The sequence below is a fragment of the Pseudoliparis swirei genome, chromosome 5 (genome assembly GCF_029220125.1).
Source record: "Pseudoliparis swirei isolate HS2019 ecotype Mariana Trench chromosome 5, NWPU_hadal_v1, whole genome shotgun sequence".
Classification (NCBI taxonomy): Eukaryota; Metazoa; Chordata; class Actinopteri; order Perciformes; family Liparidae; genus Pseudoliparis; species Pseudoliparis swirei.
In genome coordinates, this window is record NC_079392.1 from 15,645,261 (window position 1) to 15,666,174 (window position 20,914).

Below are 20,914 nucleotides of genomic sequence, written 5' to 3' on the forward strand. Positions count from 1 at the left end.
TTTGATTGCCGTGAACTTTGGAGTCGTGCTTTTTGGTCCTGGTTTTGAGTCGTGACAGTTGTCGGGGGACTATGATTTTGATGAACTTTCTTGTTGCTTTGCGGCTGCTTTGGAGCAGTTTTTCTTTCCTGCAGTCCTCCTCCAGCTCTCATCACTGACACTCACCCTCCGCCTCTTCTTCCTCCATCTGGTTTTTATTCTGTTGCTTTTTTGAGTTGCGTTCTAGCTGTTCTTCAAAATAAAAGTCCTCTGCTGCTTTCTTGTTTGTCTGTTTTTAATGTGTATGTGTGATTAGTGGTGAGTGAAGTCAGCTCTGTGCTCTCCGGCCGGCTGAGTGGAGCTGGAATGTCTGGTAGTGAATGGACTGAATGTTGTTCTTTACATTCTATCGGCCCTATTTAGCTCTTGAATATTCTATTACACTGTGCAGCCGTGTTCCTTATTGGAAGTTCCATTCGCCTGATTTAAGAAAGAAATAGAGACCATGATCATCTCTCGTGAATTTGAGGTCCACAGTGGCAGATCACACACCAATACAGGCTGTGGGTTTAGATTCAGGAGTGAGACATTAGTAGCACAACACTATAAAGGTTAATTCAGCCATAAAAGTGTTGTGATCGTAATCTTCGGAACATGTCGAGAAAACCGGATTGCTGTGAATCCCCGTGTACAGTCGATCACCAGTGGCCAGCTCGGATCACTTCAGCTCACATCTGGCTTTAGAATCTGTCAACAGCATCTACTGGGACCACGTGGGATTATATCTGACTTTTCCGCTCGATATGCAAATAATCATGGACATCATTTCCATTTGAGACCAAATGCCTTGTTGTTTTTTAAGACATGAGAGGCACCGATGCTCCTCCCATGTCTGATCTGCCAGAAATTAAGAAGAAGAAATACAAAATATATAGATTTTGAAGCACTCACTAAATATTTCTTAGGACTTTTCTAAATCTCCAGTCATAGTGCACGAAGTGAGCTGTCTGGATGCCCTTTGTGAACCTACTGGAGACGAGAAAAAGGAGGCAGACACGGAGAGCTGCGGCTGTGATGGCGTATTTAACATCTACGTCTTTGTTTCGGGACTCATAAGCACCACAAAATATAGATCATGGTCAAAGGCTTCGCACAACTCCTCAGCCACTGATTTGAGTGATCGGATCCCAAAACGTCACTTTGAATCACCTAAAACACGAGTTACTACCAGGTGGAGACAGGGTCGTACACGGGACAGAACTTTGAATCAAACTATAGAAGACTTTGAAATACTCTCCGAAAACCAAGCTTTTGATACCTTGAAATTAGATTTAGTTCCAGAAAATATACTGCAAACACCGGAACTCTGCAATTAGACCCAGCAATTAGTTCCTTCCTATTTATTGAGCTGTGTGTGTGTGCGTGCGTCTGTCTGTGTGTGTGTGTGCGTGCATGCGTGCGTGTGTCTGTCTGTGTGTGTGTGTGTGTGTCTGTTTCTCATGTGTTTGTGTTTCTGTCTGTGTGTGTGTGTGTGTGTCTGTGTGTGTGCGTGTAGCTAAATAGGATTCCCTCACAGTATGAAATGAAAGGTGAGCTCATGCAGTTGGAACATTGACTACTAATAAGTCGTGTGGAAGAAAGAAAATAGAAAAGCACACACTGCGGATGACAAGTCTTTATGTTCTGCAGCACACACACACACTGATATGAATAGCACACATGCACAGGAATATATATTTCTGACTAAAATGTATCTTTTCTGGTTCTTTAGAGCAATATATTATTTTTATTTATTTCATTTAATTTGCTTCCTTGTCTCAGCGGATATTTTTTTCTTCACTAACCTCACTTTATAATGTATGTTTTATTTGATATTACCGATTGCAATTGGATTTACTGCTGAACAGCCTACAATTCTTGCATAAATTAGTATAGACTAAAACAAAATAGTTAGTTTCACTTTGTTGGCCTGGACAATATGACCAAACATGTTATTATAATAAATTTTCTCCTTCTCCTTCTCAGAGTCAGAAACATTTTGTCTGCATTCATTATGGAGAAGACATTATTATATGATTTTTTTTAAACTATAACACATCTACGATACATCTATTCACTGAGGTAATGCCATATGCATTATAAATTAATATACATTAGCATTCACATATAGTTACATTCATGTAAATTAAATATATCTAACTGTCTAGTGTACAGGTTACTTCTCTGAACCATACCCCAAATAAACCAAAGGTCATCAAGGGTTACATATGCACAGTTTACGAGCAGGCTTCCAGTTCGCTTCATGCTAACTGGAATAAGGATAGACTAATTGGTTTCTTCTAATCTAGACCTTCCAAATGTTATTGATCAGATCTTGGTGGTGAAGCAGGAAAAAGTACCTATTTCTCTTATAAAACATGTTCATTATATAATGCAATGAATGTGTTTCTAGTCTACTGGGATTATCAGCATTAATTAAATGTCACAGATTCAGTGTGTTGCATCGTATGGTATCCACATCTCTCACCAGGCGAGATACGTGTCAACACTGGGGGATTGGACAAAGTCAGAACCTGACATCTGTGTGGGTTCACATTGAAACCACTGTGTGTGTGTGTGTTGGGGGTGGGCGGGGGGGGGGGGCAAATCTTTCAAAAGCAAAAAAGAACTGTTAACAAGCGGCGAACCAGAAATCTTGCCTCAAAAGATGAGCTTGAATAGTTAACCATATTCAACTGATTTTTATTGCAGCAATCGCAAGTCAACATACCTCATCCTCATACTCTCATGTATTTCAGCCTCACTGTAAAACATCAACACCAATATTGGATATTTATATCCCTCCAATGCAGTTTATCTCTTATTTAAACCACAATATTTGTGCGTTGACATTTTTGGGTTAAGGATAGGATTAAGCATTTATCAAAGAGAAAACTCCTGCATGAATGTCTGACATGTACTCACCCATTCAAAACACCTTGACCTGACTTCATACTTGGCAACACAAATGCCACACTACTTCTTCAAATGGCAGTGAGCAGTGGCATTTAAAAACTGCCACAATATCCACTTTTCTTCTCAACGCTTGCAGTTCATTCCGTCTTATTGGTGCTGGGAGTGTGCATCCATTTCTATGACTCTCTCCCAAAACTATCTCCACCCATGAGCATCGGGTGTCTCCTCCATAACCTGGAAACATCTGTTACCAAGCATACTGATAGACACCTTGCTTGTTAAACTTACTGTCATGCACTATAAATAGATGTTATGTTCCTCTTAAACTGATTGATGCGTGTGCATCGGGCTGTAGCACAAATCAAATGGCCTTCCGACTAATTGCTGATATTTTAATGTCTCGCAGGTGGCAAGAAAATAAAAGGAGGTTGTATTGAGGATGTCATCAGCTGTCTTTATGCGAAAGCTGATTGTAATTTTGTTTCTGTGTTTCAGGGGACGGACTCCAAGTATACCCATTGCAGCCTCCAGCACCAATACTCCTCCTTCTGTACACCTCTAAGCGGTGGAAACCCTCTTCAATGATTGGCTTGTCTACCTTCTGACAAGCGGAGCTTGAAGATGACATCATTGCTGTTCTCTTCTTCATTGCAGTTGCTTCTGGCAGGACCTTTTTGAGGAATATTGTCCATATCAAGAGGAAGAGTTCTAGATTCACCTTCAACCAAGAAACTGATGGCTGCTACATTTCCACCGGATGGTTTGCACTGGCTGGATTTAAAAAAGGACAATTAGTAACCACAACCTCTTCTGCTCCGGAGTTCCACCCTTACCCATGCCTGTGTGCGAATGTGGTTTTAGTGTGATTGTGTGGTTGTGTTTGCATCTGCATGGCTGAGGGATAGAAAATAAGGATTTTTTTTACTCGGAAAGGACAAGAGAGAACGCAGCAAACCAGTTGAAAACAAAGAGGAGCAGTTATGTCCCAGTGGAGGCACCATTCAAAGACTGGCTGTCAGCTACTTCGGACTGACAAGAGTGGGATGGGATACGTGAGCCTTGAAGGTTCCTCAAGCAGCGGCCGGTGGGTGTCCTCTCTAGTATGGCTGGGGCTGATGCTGCTGCTGCAGGCATCTCCCACTGCTGTGTCGGCCCAGAAACTCGACGAGAACGACCCGGTGGTCACCACCGTGAACGGCAAGCTGCGTGGCGTTAAGAAAGAGCTCAACAATGAGATCCTGGGTCCCGTCGTGCAGTTCCTGGGCGTCCCGTACGCCGCCGCGCCCGCCGGCGAGCGCCGCTTTCAACCACCCGAGCCACCGGTGTCGTGGCCAGAGATCCGCAACGCCACGCACTTTGCCCCGGTGTGCCCTCAGAGCATCGTGGAGGGCCGCCTGCCGGACGTGATGCTGCCGGTGTGGTTCACCAACAGCATCGACGTGGTGTCCACATACGTCCAAGACCAGAGTGAGGACTGCCTCTATATGAACATCTACGTGCCCACTGAGGATGGTGAGTTAGCCTGCAGGATGATTGTGGGGGTGGAGGGACTTGAACCCACCACATTCTGGTAGAGTGAAGGGCGTGTTGTGTCTGTCTGTCTGTGTGTCTGTCTGTTAAAGCATAACCGTGTGCATGTTTAATTTGCATGCCTCTGCTTATAGAACATGAGTATGTGAAAGATTGGTTGTGTGTGTCGCATCCATTGAGACCAGTTAATACTTTCATTCCACTCCGTAGCTGCCTCCATCTTCTTCCTTCCGTTTCCCATCTTACCCTCCTCCTCCAGCTTCCTGTTTGCTGTCCTGTTGACTCCCCCCCATCTCTCCTCATTACTGTAGCTCATCATATCCTATTGTACCAAGCCACAATGGCGGCAGTTCATTAAACAAGCCAGTCGTTGTCATGACCATCACTGATTGATTTGGCCGACTGGTTGAACGAGTGGCTGGCTGACTGATAGGCTGAGTGCTGATTGAGCTGCTGTGTTTCAGTCTTTCCCTCTGTCCTTATGTCTCCCTTTCCCTTCCTCTCAGCTGTGTGTGTGTGTGTGAGTGTGGGCATGCGTTTGTGTGTGCGTGTGTGTGTGAGTGTGTGCATGCGTGTGTGTGTGTGTGTGTGCATGCCAGCTCCTGTGTGCGTTGCGCGTTCAGGGGCTCCATGTTATTCTTTAGTCTTTTATTCATTTTACAGTCAAAAGAATATCCAAGGAATGTGCCAGGAAACCGGGCAAGAAAATATGTAGAGAAGGAGGTATGTATGATCTGAACGCAACCTATGCCATGCCACAGAACGAAGAAACTAGGAGAGGAAACAAAAGAAGAGCCGTGTGGTGTAGCTGAGAGCAATCATGAGATCAAGGTCTACGAATTATTCAGGTCTCGACTCGGGGCATTTGCAGGTTTTCAGAATGCTAAATATGAGAGACAGGAACTTATTTAGACGCTACCTTTAGGTAAATTGATTTTAAAAACCAAAAGTGGAAATCTTCCACGGACCGAACATTAGTAGCACTAGTAGACATCCTGCAGTTTTTAGCAAAAACATAGCTGCTACTACAACCTTGAGTGAGCCGTGTGATTCGTAAACCATGTGATGTCGATGGCGAGGTAGTGTTGCTCCACACTTCCTGGTCCATCTACTTGTGCTCTCATTGGTCAGCAAGGTTGAGTGATGTGATCGGCTGCCAGAATTGGGGTCAGAAGTTGTGCGGTAAAGGCTTGATGTGTGAGGAGATAGCAGCATAATAGATCAGACACACACCCACACACACACACACAGTGATGTTGCATGCAGTGTTAAACAAAATGAGCTCAGGCTGGACCTTGACTGTGTAATCTCCATTAAAAGGAGGCAGAGCTATGTTCAGGTTGGCCCGGGCTACTGTATCAACCACTGTTTCATCAAGATAATGCCCTCTCCCTCCCCCTGTCTCCCAATCTCTCCCTCCCTGGATGTGTGCACCATTTTCATTGTGTATACATGTGTGTGTGTGTGTGTGTGTGTGAGAGAGAGAGAGGGAGAGAGAGAGAGAGAGAGAGGGGGGGAGGGAGAGAGAGAGAGGAAGAGAGATAGAGTGAGTGAGTGAGTGAGGGTGAGAGAGAGAGAGACAGTTGCTGGCAGTGTCCTTGATACGGTCTGGGTGTTAATGTCATTTTTTGGCAGTAGGCTGCATTATCACTTAATGTGCATTCCTCCTCTACATGTGACCTCTAACCTCTCTCTCCTCTCACCGGACGTGTTGCACACACAGAGAAACAGTGGGGAATGTTCTAAAACTGGGAGATTACAGAAGCTTCATGTTAGTCACACAGCATGGAGAATTACCATTATGGTTTGGTTTAGAAAACAACGAAGAGATAAAAAGAAAGAAAAAAAGGAAAGCAAGATGGTGGGTGGATCTGTTGCCTTATTAAAGGTGTTACCCACTTACCCGCTTACGGCTGTGCACCACTTTCTTAGTACATACATGTGCACATACATGAATGCCTGGAGGCCACATTTTACAATATGTATTGGTTTACTCTGTCAAAATACAATGCACTATAACTAGACAGAAGGTAATAAATTGTCTTCATTATGTAACAACTGCCACATTTTTTAAAGATATCATGCATTTTGTAATAAACAGCTTTGATTTAATAAGTTATACATTTCCACACATTTTGTAATAAATCCTTACAGATTGCAGTGGACGTTTGAAGATGTATTCACGAGAGCTAAGGAATACGATCATATTGCGTCAATAATTTTAACGAAGAGAAAAAATGATATCTTTTAAAAAGATGTTTGTCAGTATGATTCATCCTTGAATGCACAACATATTATTTTTAGAACTCAACTGCATCATGAATATGAACCTGATCGAAAAAGCAATATGGCCTGCTGCAATTTTCAAATCACAAGAGTGAAATACAATTTCAGATTAAATAATGTGGTTCTGCAGAGATATCTTGGTCTCCACTCATATTATACAAATATGTACAAACGGAAAAAAAGATATGTTTAGTACATATCATTGCATCATTATCTCTAATGTTGCAAATTATATTGCAATTGCTATATTAGTCAAACAATTCATAGTTCAATATATTTTTTTATGTGTTTAGTCTGAACAAACATGTGACAGATTAAAGGACCCGAGGAAGATACACACAAGGAGTGAACATGCTTTCAGAGCACTGAATACTTCATAGTAAGAACATGAAGTGCATGGCTTTAGCCTTCACAGTTAGCCGGACCCATATTAATCAGCTAAAAGCAAAGTTAGTCAAATAAGACACGTTTTCTATCTCTCTATAGTCACATTTAAATCATATTCACACACAGACATAAATAGGTGGGTTACTCCGGAGCAGACACGGTTGTGGTTTCTAATAATGCTTTTCAAACTGTTTCCTTTAGCTTGGTTGAAGGGGAATCTAGAAGTGTTCCTCACCATGTGAAAAATATTGGAATTTTGAACTGAAAAAGAAAAACCAAACGAAGAAAACCACAACTTTAGCTTCTATTAGCAGACTTGAAAGTATCAGCTCTGGACTTTAAAATACAAAACCCTAGTGTTCATGTTAGACTGGTTGAGTGTACAGTAAAGTATGACTGATGTTTTTTGGAATGACTGTTCAGTATAGCGTTGGTCATTATGAAGACAACATTGTCTTGAGCACAATATGCTGTCTTAAATAATGGACCTGTTTGGATTAGATGTATGCTACCCCAGGAACAGGGGCGCTCTTTCTTTATTTGAATTCAATTCAGTTTATTTTGTACAGCCCAATATCACATATTACAAATTTGCCTCAGAGGGCTTTACAATCTGTACACATACGACATCGCTGTCCCAAGACCTCACATCGGATCAGGAAAAACACCCAAGAAATTGAAAAAATCCTTTCACAGGAAAAAAAAGGAAGAAACCTTCAGGAGAGCAACAGAGGAGGATCCCTCTCCCCGGATGGACAGGTGCAATACATGTCATGTGACCAGAATGAAACATTACAGAGTTACAACACATTCAATGAGTGTATGAATAGTTGGTAGTAGGCATGGACCACGATCCAGACCTCCATGATCAGGCAAATGGAGGTAGAGAGGAGGAGTGGGCGGGCATCAGCAGGGCCATGGCATCAGACCCAGCCAGGTCCAATGGACCCTATGATACGCGAAGTCACAAGGACTCCGGGAAGGAAGCAGAATTAATAATGTGCAATGGAGAGATAACAATTCATCCATAAGTAGAGAGAGAAGAGGAGAGAGCCTATAAGCAGGGGTGCACATAACTTTTTCAGTGAGTTACTCAGGTGAGTACCGGGAGATGGTGTTTGGTACTCACTCCATATGTAGCGTCAGCTTTTGTGACGTCCACCGTCCACCTACGGGGGGGGGAGGGGGGATGCTAGTGAGAGTGTGCTCACCCGTGTGCCGGCATCGGAGCTCTGCCACGCGCGAATCGAGAAGAGTTGTTGAGGGGGGGGGGGGGGGGGGCAAGTTACTTTTTTTCGCCCCGATGTGCGCACACGTCGGAATCGGAGCTCTGCGGCGCGCGAGACGGAGAGCCGAGAAGTGTTAACGCGACACGTAGAGACAGAATGACATGCTGTTGGTTAGAGACGATCAACATCAGATCGGTCAACTACGCAAAGGCGTGAAGTAACACAAGTGGCATTACGCATTGTTGATTATTTTCGCGCATGCGTACCTGCGTACCAGTTATGTGCACCCCTGCCTATAAGCCTATAGCAGCATATCAAGGGGCTGGACCAGGTGAACCTGATTCAGCCCTAACTATAAGCTCTGTCAAAGAGGAAAGTCTTAAGTCTACTCTTAAATGAGGTGACTGTGTCTGCCTCCCGGACTGAAGGTGGAAACTGGTTCCATAAAAGAGGAGCTTGATGTCCGGATCCCATCCTACTTTTTAAGACTCTATGAATCACAAGTAGCCCCGCATTTAGTGGGGCAATATGGTACTGCAAGCTCCTTGTCTTTGCCAGCCTGTGATAACATGAACGTTATCAGGCATAGTGTTATCAGTTGTTTTCACTTCCATTACAATGCTTTATCGAGCAAAATAGGCATATTTTGGAAAGGGTGCCGTTTTAGACATGTGGTTCATATTGTGATTGGAAACAAAACTGCAAGGTTAGGTTTTCAATGGTCGAGTGAACACACAACTTAAAGAGGATTGGTACTCTTCACTTTGCCTCCTTTGCTGGCGTCACAATTTCAACGGATAATATAGGTTGCTGCCTAACAACTGAGATTTCCCAGCAGTGATCCAGTTTTCCAAGAGAGGGAAACAGCTTACTGATCCAATTAGTGGGTAGATTAGGGCAGTCACACCTCACATCTATGCTTCTGATGACAACTGATGGCAAGGCTATGAAATTGGTTGCTAACAATCAAAGCAGGTGGTCCTACCTTAGAATTACACCTTTCTAGGATTCTGAACTTTCGTCCTATTTTTTAATATTTCCCTAACCTTAATTAAGTGGTTATTTTGCCTAAACTTATGCTTGCCCAACTGTAAGGAAGTTTAAATGTCATAATTACAGTCTTCCAATAATATTAACCATATCACAGTATGCAGCAATGTTGTCGATAACACAATCAAAACAATGTAGGTATTGGATTTTTAAAATAAAATAGTAGTTAAATACAATCAGCGTTGTGTAGAATCCTTGAGACCTTTTCTTCTGGATATACGGTTGTCAAATTCTTGTTAAATACTGAGGCCAACAGTATGATGTGTCATAATTCTAGGATTCTAAAGGAGACCAAATCAGTTCATTAGTTAGCTCCTAGTCCCTTCTAGTACCAGTTGAAGAGCATGAGCATCACACAGAGGCCCTTCTGGTACTCACACAGTCTTCGGGGAATCTACTGTCAGTTCTACAGCATTCTGGAGGTTTCCTTTCCAGCGCCAAAGCCTATTTCTGTGGATTCTTTCAGTTCGGTCATTATCAGTACCACAGTAGCACAAAGTGTGGTCCGTGGTGGTTGTTGTGAGTGGACAGATGATGGTGACTGACAGGGCAATTTCATGGCTAGATGTGTGCAGCCACAGTGGTGCATTAGGTAACTGGGTTGGATTGGAAGAGATAACGTGTGGTAGGGCCGCACATCCGTCATGATTGATCAATCAGCTGTTTTTTTTTCTTCTTCTTTTTTTTAAGTCACCCACTCAGTGTCCCGCCATTACTCTTGTTTTATTTTGTTGTCTCACAGTTTAGAGCTGATGTAAAATGGCAGTGAAGGGAAACATAAGTCCTGGAGCTGCATGACTGAATATCTGGATCCTTAGAACTAATTTCCGGACAGATATTCAGAAATTACAAATGTCCTAAAGCTCATCGTAGAGGTTATGGAAACCGCCACAACATGGGCTAGTCTTCAATTCTATTCTGATCTGTCCAGGAAGTGAACGGACGTTCCTCATAATTCAGATCCTTAAGACTTGTAGTATGTCACCAAAACCAGGAAACAAACCACCGCCAAACAAACCTGTTGAGTTCATTGACACTACAGCTGATTCACTAATGTTAGTCATTTACAAGATCCATGGATCCATTCTTGAAAAGGTTGAGCAGATATCTAAATTAACAGGCAGTGCACCACTTTCATCAGGCGGTTCTCACACACTGTTTCTATAAAATTGATGATCTTAAATTTGTATATTAATTTGCATGGAATCCATGTAATCGTGAGCCCCTACAGGTGGGAGGAATGCTGACTCGTAATAAAGACCCAGGAGACCGATGCCCATGTCATGTGAGAACAACATTGACGAATGCTACATCATCATTTTCTAAACTTAACTTGAAAGTGTTTTTGTTGCCTACACAATGCAGAGGCTTGTGCAGACTCACACATCGCTTGTGTTGCTGTACATTTGTTGGAAAAGACACACAAAATAAATATAACTGCCAGATATCTTACTAATCGTCATGTGAGGATACATTGCCTACATCACAGTTTATACATTTTGTATTTAACAATCACGAGGAACAAAGGGAACCAAGGTCAAAAGATGAAGAGCAGTGAGAGTGGAGTCAGAAGGACAAAAGCCAGGACACAGGGAGAGAGGCAGTGCAGGTGAGTGACGCAGAGTCTAATTGCTGTGGGACTCATCTCAGTGTCCTCATGGGGACTATCGTCCCGTCCGATGCCATGCTGGTTCAAAGAGGCCTTCTGTGGTTTAAGTAGTGTTTTTGATGTGTCTGGTTGGAGTACGGTCATTAAGTTCTCACATGCTGAGAGAGCGGTCTGTGTAATGAGATCAGTGGCAGCAGCACTATGGTTGGTCTTCCCTCTCCCTGCAGCATGCGTTCATTTTTGAAGATTGAAGTAAATGCAATAGAACCTCATGTCTCACAGATGACAGCTGACTGAACAAAAAGTATTAAAAAGTGAGTGACACAGAAACTTGCTTGAAAAGAGAACAAAGGCATTCATATGACGTGCATATTAGTGGAAATCATTGCTACATATCTGTGATGGCTTAGGTGGATCCAATGTTTTGTATTCAGAAATCTGTTGATCCAACAACTGCAATTATTTGTTTTTACATCTTGTATTTACAAAGTAAATACACACTGTAAAATATCATTTATATATTTTTAAATACAAAAAAACGGGGCAAAATAATTCTAAAATCTCTCTTCATCTAGTAGCTATCTCTGGACCATTGTTCTCTCTCTTGCTGGTTCTGTACTCAACTATGACTTTCTTCACTAAAACAACAGCTAAATGCTGTCATGGCATATGGATGCCTCGACCCTGCGGGTTGTCAAAAGGCATTATTGGAAACAGAAACCCACAAGCTGATGCAGAAGTAAATGAGAGCGACCAGTACATGTAGCACAAATCAAAACACAGTGAATAACAATCGCAAATGTATCAAGACGAGGATATTCTGACAACATCAGGGCACAACATGGTAAGAATATCCGAGTTGTTGTGTCTTTAATAATGCATCGGTTTGGAGCTAGTATAGCAGCTCGTCATGAGGCTGTTCTATATTTAAGCATGCTAGATTTTGTTTTTCAGTGTCTCTGCACTTCTATGACATTCTAGCAGCTAGCGGCTAAAGTCAGTGCGAAGGAAGATGGACTGCTTTCTGGAAACAAGCCAACAGCTGTGCTGATGTGTGAGCAGAGCTGCAGCTCACACAGCAATCACATGTAAGCATGTGATATCCACCAGCACTGGCAAATCAAATACAGTACGTTTAGAGCAGGGGTCGGGACCCTATGGCTCGCGAGCCATATATGGCTCTTCTGGTGACGGCATATGGCTCCGACAATTTTGAGTTGAGAAAAAAAAAAATCTCCGCCCGCCCCCCTGTAATTTTCTCTATCGCACCAGATTACAGCAGAAGTAATTTAAGGTCCTTTTCTTTAAGACGTCTTTGTTCTTTTATTAAACTAAACATCTGTTATTGATCGTATCTACACAGCAACATGTCATTCCTGTCTCTACGTGTCGCGTTAACACTTCTCGGCTCTCTGTCTCGCCGCAGAGCTCCGATGCCGGCGTGTGCGCGCGCATCGGAGCGGAGCAAAGAAAAAGTCACCTGCACCGCCCCCCCCCCCCCCTCCCCTGTAGCATCATGCAGCACCAGAAGTCGCATTAAAAGCAATACATATTTAATTTATTATACGTTAAAAATACTATATGGCTCTCAATGACATATATTTAGAAATATTTGGCTTTTATGGCTCTCCCAGTCAAAAAGGTTCCTGACCCCTGGTTTAGAGTGTGTGTTGGAGCAGTTCACCAGCGGGTAGGAAACCACAGTATCATTAGAATGTGGTGATGACATTTTTGATAATTAACGTGAACCATGTAAACTATATACAGAGCATCATTCCTTCCGTTGAACAGTAGCTTCTGGTATTTAATGCGAAACGTAACGTATTGTTACATTACATTACATGTCATTTAGCAGACGCTTTTATCCAAAGCGACTTCCAATAAGTGCATTTCAACCTAGAGTATAAACCAAGAACAACAAGAACACAGGAAGCAACACTTCCTCAACTCAGTCGAACCACAAAAGCACCACAATAAGTGCCATCCCAGTGCCACTGAAGTGCAAATCTGTGTTGTCAAAACATCTGACTGAGTACCGACTCTGTGTTGTCCCCAGTGCACCAGCGTTTTTTTAATGAATGAAAGCTTGGACAAAATATCTCTTCAACGTCGTTTTCTTACACTACACTAACTATGACGATATCAACATGCGATTGTGTTAACAAAAAAAAGGAGTCACTAAAATGCACTTTTGTTTGTCCAATGCAGCAGATTTATGTCCTGTGCTGCTTTGGCCACTTAAAGACAACACCGACAGACCACAATGAGCTCAGTCAGGAGTAACTTGTGTTGAAGTTAACAATGACAGAGATAGTTTAGCTGGACTAGATCTACTGAAAGATTAAATATTATATAATTTGTTTTCATTCAAACTAGACTGAAAAGGGCCCTGTTTTCTTTGACTAAATTCAAACTTAAAAAACACTCTCATCAAATATTAAACTGCAGCCAAGCTATGGTAAATACATATTAAACTGTAACCAGACTATGGTAAATACATATAAAACGCAAGTTACGTATGTAACTATGGTTCTATGAATCCTGGATGACCACCAGAGGCGGTGCTTAGCACTGGATATCTTCCGTCTTGCGCATAGCAGGTCGAGTATTAATAACAACAAAGTCACCCGTGACCTCGGATGACCCGCCCACCGGGTATAAGTTCCGGTGTCATCCCGAGATCAGTTCTACGGAATCTTCTCGCGAACTCACGAGATTCCGAGTGACTAAGAACTCTGGCGGTCATCCAGGATTCATAGAACCATAGTTACATACGTAACTTGCGTTCTATTTCATCCTTCCTGACCGCCAGAGGCGGTGCTTAGCACTGGATGACTTATACCAACAGAGTCACGAGGAATCCCAAGGAAACTACCTCATATGACTCAAGCAGAGGATCTGGACCACCTGCAATGCATGGAGGGTGTTCCCGTTCACTCTGTAGTCTCTGGTGAATGTGCGCAACGATGCCCCTGAGGCTGTTGCATACATATGCACCTATATTCCCTACGGGCATACCTCTATGGGTCGCCCGTGATGTGGGAACGCCATTGGTAGAACAACACCCTGCTCTGGATGGCAGAGCACGGACGTTCACCACCTATGCACAGGCAATGGCCTCCACTATCTAGTGGAACAGGCACTGCTCCGCAGTGGCATAGCCCTTCTTAGATCCACCCTAACTGACTAGTTATGGTGGTCAAGCTGTGCAGGCTGGCCAGGCTGGTTGAGACCCGAGCGTGCCAGCACCTTTGGGGGAAGCCACTGCTTTAGGCCGCAGTGTGACACCCGAGCCCTCTGAGTTCCCCTCAGACAAGGCTCATTGACCGACAGGGCGTGTAGCTTGCCTACTTGCTCTGCCGCAGTTATCGCAAGGATGAAAGGTATTTGCCGACAGCAACCACAGCTCTGCCTCTGCCAAGGGTTCGAAGGGAGGCGAGCATAGGGTGTCCAGTACCCCGGGCAAGTCCCCTGGAGGAGCCCTCGGGGGGGGGGTGGCTCAGGGGATAGTCACTGAGGCCCTCCTTATGAAGAGGGACACCCGCTTGTGGCTGTTCCGCATCATTGTCGGCTTTAGCATGCTGCCCTGAAATGGCAGCTATGTAGGCCCTCACGATAGAGGCAGACATGCCCTTAACCAGAAGGGATGACGGAGGCGTGAGTACCGTAGGCACGAGGCACCGTACTGTGTCCCTCCGTCCGCTGGTCGGGAAGCGGCTTCGGTCTGCACGTCTCGTAGACGGATGGCACTCCGGCATTTAGAATAGTCCTTTGGACTGATTCTGTTCAGCTGCTTCTGCTCTCCTGCGGCCAGGCCCCTTGTTGGGCACGGCCGGGATCGGGATGGCAGGTCCCACCCTCTAGCTGTGCTAGGGGTCCCGCATGTCAGCGAGGCACCGTGGCGTCTCACAGCGAAGTCTGTGCAGCCAGGGGAACCAAGTCCTGGCTGGACGCAAGGGGGCCACCAGCAAAATTTGGTGGCCCTGTTGAAGACCCCGAGTAGTTGGCAAGATCAGCGGAAATGTGGGGAACGCCCTGGTTCCGTTCTCCTGGTCGCTACCTCGCCCGACAATTGGCCAGGTGAAGGGTTACCGGAGTAAGAAAAAACCAGAAGGGCACGGGAGCTTCGTAGCAGCTCTGCCGCCCTAGAGGCCCCTGGAGGTTCAAGCCAACACGTGGTTGAGGCGATGTCTCGCCCAACAAGTACCTATTCCCTCCCAAGTATGGCAGGAACTGTTTGAGCGCTAGGTGCATGGCCTGTGGCTCCAGACCCAAGTGTCGCGAATAGACTGTCCTCTGGAAGTCCTGTACCGCCAGACTGCGCCCACTGAGAGGCGGGAGTCTGCTGTGGCGACCTCCCGGTGGGTGGACCCTTCCTGGGGATACCCTCTGACGGGTATGCTCTCACCCTCTACGGGATAGAGCCGAGGCACCACTGTGCCCCATCTTGTGCCTGTGGCCCTGGCGAAGGCTGTTAGGCCCTCCATGCGAAGGGCGCGACAGCAGCCCAAGCATTTGCCCCATAGGCAAGGAAAAAAGGGATAAAAGACCACTGCCTGCCCCCTCAGAGAGTACCTACCTGCTTGAGTGACGGGCAGGCCCACTTAGTGGCTGCATCTAGAGCTATACCAATGAAGGTTATGCTCCGAGAATGGCTCAGAAAACTCCTTATGTTCACGAAGGCCCAACCGGGCAGCGTGAGAAAGAGTGTAAGACAGCTGATGCAGCTGTCAATTTACCCGATAGGCAAGAAGAGAGGATAAAAGAGCCATCTGCCCCCTCAGAGAGGGGAAGGCTGCAGAGGATGCTGTCCACCTGTCTGAGTGACGGCCAGGCCCGCTTAGTGGCTGCATCTAGAGCTACACCAATAAAGGTTATGCTCTGAGAATGGCTCAGACAGTTGTTTGTTCACGAAGGCCCAACCGGGCAGCGTGAGAGAGTGCAAGTAATGCACTGTGTGGCCCTAAATGGGTATGGCGCACATATCAGCCAGATCGTCCAGGATGGCAGTTTCCTCACGCCCTGGTGACTGCAGGGCGGCAGTAATGCCCTTTTGTAGAAACTCCTGGGGAAGTCCACATGGAAGAAGCCTGGGAATAACGGCTTTGGAAAGCATAACAGAGCAACCGTCTGTGAAGCATTCTAGGAACCTGACAAAAGGCCTCCCTTAAGTCGACAGACACGAGCCGATCTCTGGAGACCACACGAAGGATGTCTGCTGGGCTCAGCCTGAGAAAGTCAAGACGTGGCGCCCCCAAGTCTGTGGGGTGTGGACACGGTCTTGCGAAGACCAGATAACTGCTGCCTGGTCTAACCGGCTTGCACCGTGCGCTGCTGCGCCTGTAGAGCAGGTCCCCTGATTTCACTGGGACAGTAGGGAGGTTGTTCCTACATGCCTCCGACAAGGGTGCCTGCGCCGGCCAAACAGCTGGTCTGAACCCTGGAGAGCATTAGGCGCCCAGGTTTTCTTGACGTAAGTGCAAATGCCTGCAGCGAAGCATCACTGAGGCTGTAGTCAAGTATGACAGGGTGGGGGGGAGTTGCCGTGTAGTAAGCACGGTAAAATGGTCACCTGAGAACCGACTGGGCTCGAGGGCACCGGTCATCCGGCCTCGGAGTCCCCTTGGGGAAAAACCGATGGATGCGATAGTCAGCTCAATGGATGGCCTGGGACGAAGGCCACATTTGGCCATATCCTGCATGGACGCCGGGGTTCGGTGATCTATCGTAAGATGGTAACCCCTCAGATAGTCTCTGGAGGAGACTGAAAAGGTGGCAGGGCCGGGAATGCCCCTGAAGAATGCACTAGCGTGCGTGGGGTTCCGGCTGCTGTATATACAGCAGTTCCTGTGCCCTGCGAATGACGAACCCGATGGGGCCGTCGACTGCGCCCTACAAGGGGCTATGGCCTGAGGAATGGGAACCAGGCCCAGAAGCGTGGGTGGGCCGCTAGTCCCCGTCCTCCAGCAAGGTGATTGGTGGACACTGCCACTGGGATGTCCTCCCTTGGGAATGGATCAGCCGTGGGTGGATCTGATGCCTCAGTCCTCCCTGCACTAGGGTGGCGACTTATCTGAGCTAGTTCTGCGGTCAGCAGACCTACTCTATAAGCTAGCATGCCCGATTGCACTGATAGGGGAGCCCCTGCGGCTCCTAGCCGGCGCTTGCAACTGGTCGGCTGGCCTGGAGCTGACCTGACCTGTCTGTTGGGGTCCTAGCAGGAGCTAGAGCGAGCGCACTCCGCTACTGCAGAGCAGGTCCTGTGGAGCAGGACAGAGACAGCCCGTCTAGTGAGGGGAGAGCGTAACACTGCCCTCACTCGTACAGTAGCTGTAGCTACTGGGGGTCGCAGCAGTAGCACTCCGCTACTGTGGCCCAGGTCCTGAGGAGCAGGACGGAGACAGCCCGTCTAGCGAGGGTAGAGCGCGGACGCTGGCCCCGCTAGTACGGTAGCTGTCGCCGCTAGGGTCGCAGCAGTAGCACTCCGCTACTGTGGCCCAGGTCCTGTCGAGCAGGACAGAGACAGTCCGTCTAGAGCGAGGACACCTCTTCAATACAGTAGCTGTGATTACTGGTGTCTTATCAGTAAACTTAAGCGAGAGCACTCTGTTACTGTGGAAACGGGTTGCGCTACTGTAGACGCTGATCCCGTGAACACGGGTCAGAAAACAGCATGTCTAGTGAGAGAGTGAGGACACACTTCACTCGTCTGGTAGCTGTCAGCATTAGCGTGGCATTAGTTAGCCTGAGTGGAGACGCTCTGCTAGCTGTAACAGCGGCGATGTCATGGAGGTACATGTGCAGTATGCATCAGTATCGACTTATAGCCTCCTTAGCGTCCCCCCGGTGAGCCTGAGCGGGACGCTCTGCTCACTGGAAGCCGGTAGCAGTGTAGCAGTGTAGCAGTGTGGCATCCAGCCGCAACGAGCGGACGCGCTCTCGTTAGCGCTGTAACCCAACAGTAGCCTGAGCGAGAGCGCTCCACTACTGGGGCCAAGGTCCTGTGGAACAGGAGGTAGCTGTCGGATTTAGCGTAGGCTCCGTTAGCCTGAGTGGACACACTCTGCTAGCTATGCACGGCGGCAATGCTACCAAAGTCAACACACACGCTATCCCAATCGCTACAGAGAGCCGGTCGCGCCGGTGTCGCAGCCTGGCGACACCGAGCGGACGTGCTCCCGTTAGCACACAGTTAGCAGGAACGAGCTCTGCTCCTGTGGGATATGCCGTTATAGGCAACAATTGTATTCGATCTCACCTGATTGAAGCTTCGCGGTGAAGGCGCTCTGGTGAAGACCGAAAAAGACTTGTGCGTTCTCCGGTCCGCCTCGACGGACTGCCGTAGAGAAACGCAACGTCCTCCTCCGAGGAGGAGAGCTCGTCGCAGCCTCTGGAGGGCGACGGTTCGCAACTCCGACCATTTGGTCACAAGGCTCCCCGCGACGAGCTTCAGTTAAACTTCAGCCTTAGCTGATGCCTGCGTATGCGAGAAGATGAAAAAGAACTGATCTCGGGATGACACCGGAACTTATACCCGGTGGGCGGGTCATCCGAGGTCACGGGTGACTTTGTTGTTATTAATACTAGACCTGCTATGCGCAAGACGGAAGATATCCAGTGCTAAGCACCGCCTCTGGCGGTCAGGAAGGATGAAATAGAACTGCAGCCAGGCTATGGAAAGTAAATATAAAACTGCAGCCAGACTATGGTAAATAAATACAAAACTGTAGCCAGGCTATGGTAAGTACATATAAAACTGCAGCCAGGATATAGTATATAAATATAAAACTGCAGCCAGACTATAGTAAATACATATAAAACTGCAGCCAGACTATGGTAAATAAATATAAAACTGCAGCCAGGTTATGGAAAGTAAATATAAAACTGCAGCTAGGCTAAAAAAAAAACAAGGTGTTTCCTCTGCTGCACTTTGACTGCATATGACAGCTGCTGCTCTCACAGCTCACTGCATGTGTGCTTCATGGAATCAACTGCTCACCCTTCGACGCGGTCAGACCTTGTAAAACAAAGAAGGAAAAAAAGACCCTCTTTAAGGTGTCTTTGTTGGGGGTTGGAACTCCCTTCATGTTTACTTCATGTTGAATTAAACCAAAACTAGGACACTTAACTGCAAACTAGGCCATTTCCCAGTGCTTGTACTCGATGTTGCATTATTCTGTCTCCATTCCGGAGGGGTTTAGAATAAAGTTCCATTGTAATGTGAATTTCATCAAGATGCAGGTAACTTCAGAGAAAGTGCATTTTTCCCTGTCTCGCTCACCTCTTTCTTCTCTCTGTGTGTTTGTCTCCATCTGGTCTCCCTCTGCACAGGTTGGCCTTTCCTCTGGCGTCCGTCTCTGTCTTTCTATCCGTCTTGACCTTTTCACCTCCCGCAACTCACTTTCCCTCACTGTCCTTTTCTTCTGTTCCTGTCATTTTCTCTATATTCCTCGGGCTTTGACCCAGTTTTGTAGTTGTTGAAGGTAGATCCTGTGGGAGGGGCCACACACAAATGCACACAACGACACACAAACGAAGTGCAGGATATAGAAGGCAAGAATAGGCATGACCTGCCTTTCTTTTTGAGTCCCCTTTGAGGGTTTCCGTCACCTCCATTTACAACTTTACTTCTACAGGCTGGTGTTTCCTCTCACGGTAGGGGTTGGGATTGGTGTGTGCGTGTGTCTGTGTGTGTGTGTGTGTGTGTGTGCTAAATGTCAAGGGTATTGCCACTATGATAATTCTGATCTATGGATAATGATGACTGATTGTTTTATTCTACAAACGGTACTGTACATTTGATGAAAATATAATAAAATACAACCTTTATGAAATCATTTATGAAGATGTACTCCTGCAGCCTTCATGTTTTTGCCATGTTTACTGTTTCCATGTTGGTTGTTTGCTGGGAGTTCACTTCAAACCACTTTGTATGTGTAACATTATTCTCCCAAAAACATTGAAATATTAATAGACGCAATATATGACCAAAGAGCTCCATGCTATAAAACAGTTCAATGGAGAAAGCAAAGAACCACACGGCTCAAACTGATATCGTAAGAATCCCCTGAATAAGGAAAATCTAATGCTATACTCAGTTGCAGTACAAATAATAATATATTCAGAGAGATGGAGGTAACAACCAGATTCTAACAACAATGACTTTTCTCTCTAACTTTAAATGACTTGCATTATGTTAAGCAACTTGTTGGTCAAGACCATTAGATTGCAGTCTGAACATTGAATTATTCTTTATTTTCTCTCTGTGTTCTTTGCACAAAGGCAACATTAATACTTTTGTATCGATAATTGCAATCCGACACAAAAAAGCACTCAGCTGCAAAACTTGAAAGATGTGTTTGTGCTATAACATCATTAGCGTAATATCTTTTCGGACCTTGAGAGAGGTCAGAGAGAACGCAAACGATCCACAATCCCGTGCTATTAGTTGCCTCAATTCTCTGCCTAACAACTATTATCTTTTTACAAGGCTGTCAGAGGCTTTTATGTTGTTGTAGATCATATCTCAAAGCACAATCTGTATTTTCTTTTTCCTAACAACCGCAGTAATGTACGTAAGTGTAGAGCCTGTTTGCAATATCCACAGTTATTAAAAGCAGTATCTACTATTTATAGCCTCTATAGAATGCAGCAGTAATTACTGGCGAGATGGTGATGACGTATACCTGAGGATGCTGATGGCTCGGGGAAGGACATGACAGTAGAATAGACAAAATAATTAAAAGTCAAGCCGTTACTATTCTACATGCAAGAGTTAAATAAACTATCCCATCCTTTAGAGTAACATGGATTAGGGTAAGATACCAGGGGGCGGTACATGACAGGACAGAGCCCTGCTATAGGCCGTAATGTTTCTTTAGTATAATAT

At 45.7% G+C, this 20,914-nt stretch overlaps 1 protein-coding gene across 4 annotated transcripts in view; it reads left to right on the forward strand.

Annotated features, from left to right (window-relative positions):
- The first annotated feature begins 4,028 nt into the window (after window positions 1-4,028).
- nlgn1 (neuroligin 1) overlaps window positions 4,029-20,914 on the forward strand; it is a 330,532-nt gene continuing 313,646 nt past the window's right edge. For 2 of the 4 annotated variants that reach the window (XM_056414912.1, XM_056414911.1), the window contains exon 1: window positions 4,326-4,446. In XM_056414912.1, coding sequence (XP_056270887.1) covers window positions 4,341-4,446 — 106 coding nt within the window. In that variant the 5' untranslated portion in view covers window positions 4,326-4,340. Of the gene's footprint in view, window positions 4,447-5,127; window positions 5,188-20,914 lie in introns of all 4 variants that reach the window. The other 2 variants (XM_056414910.1, XM_056414909.1) reach the window with 2 other exon arrangements.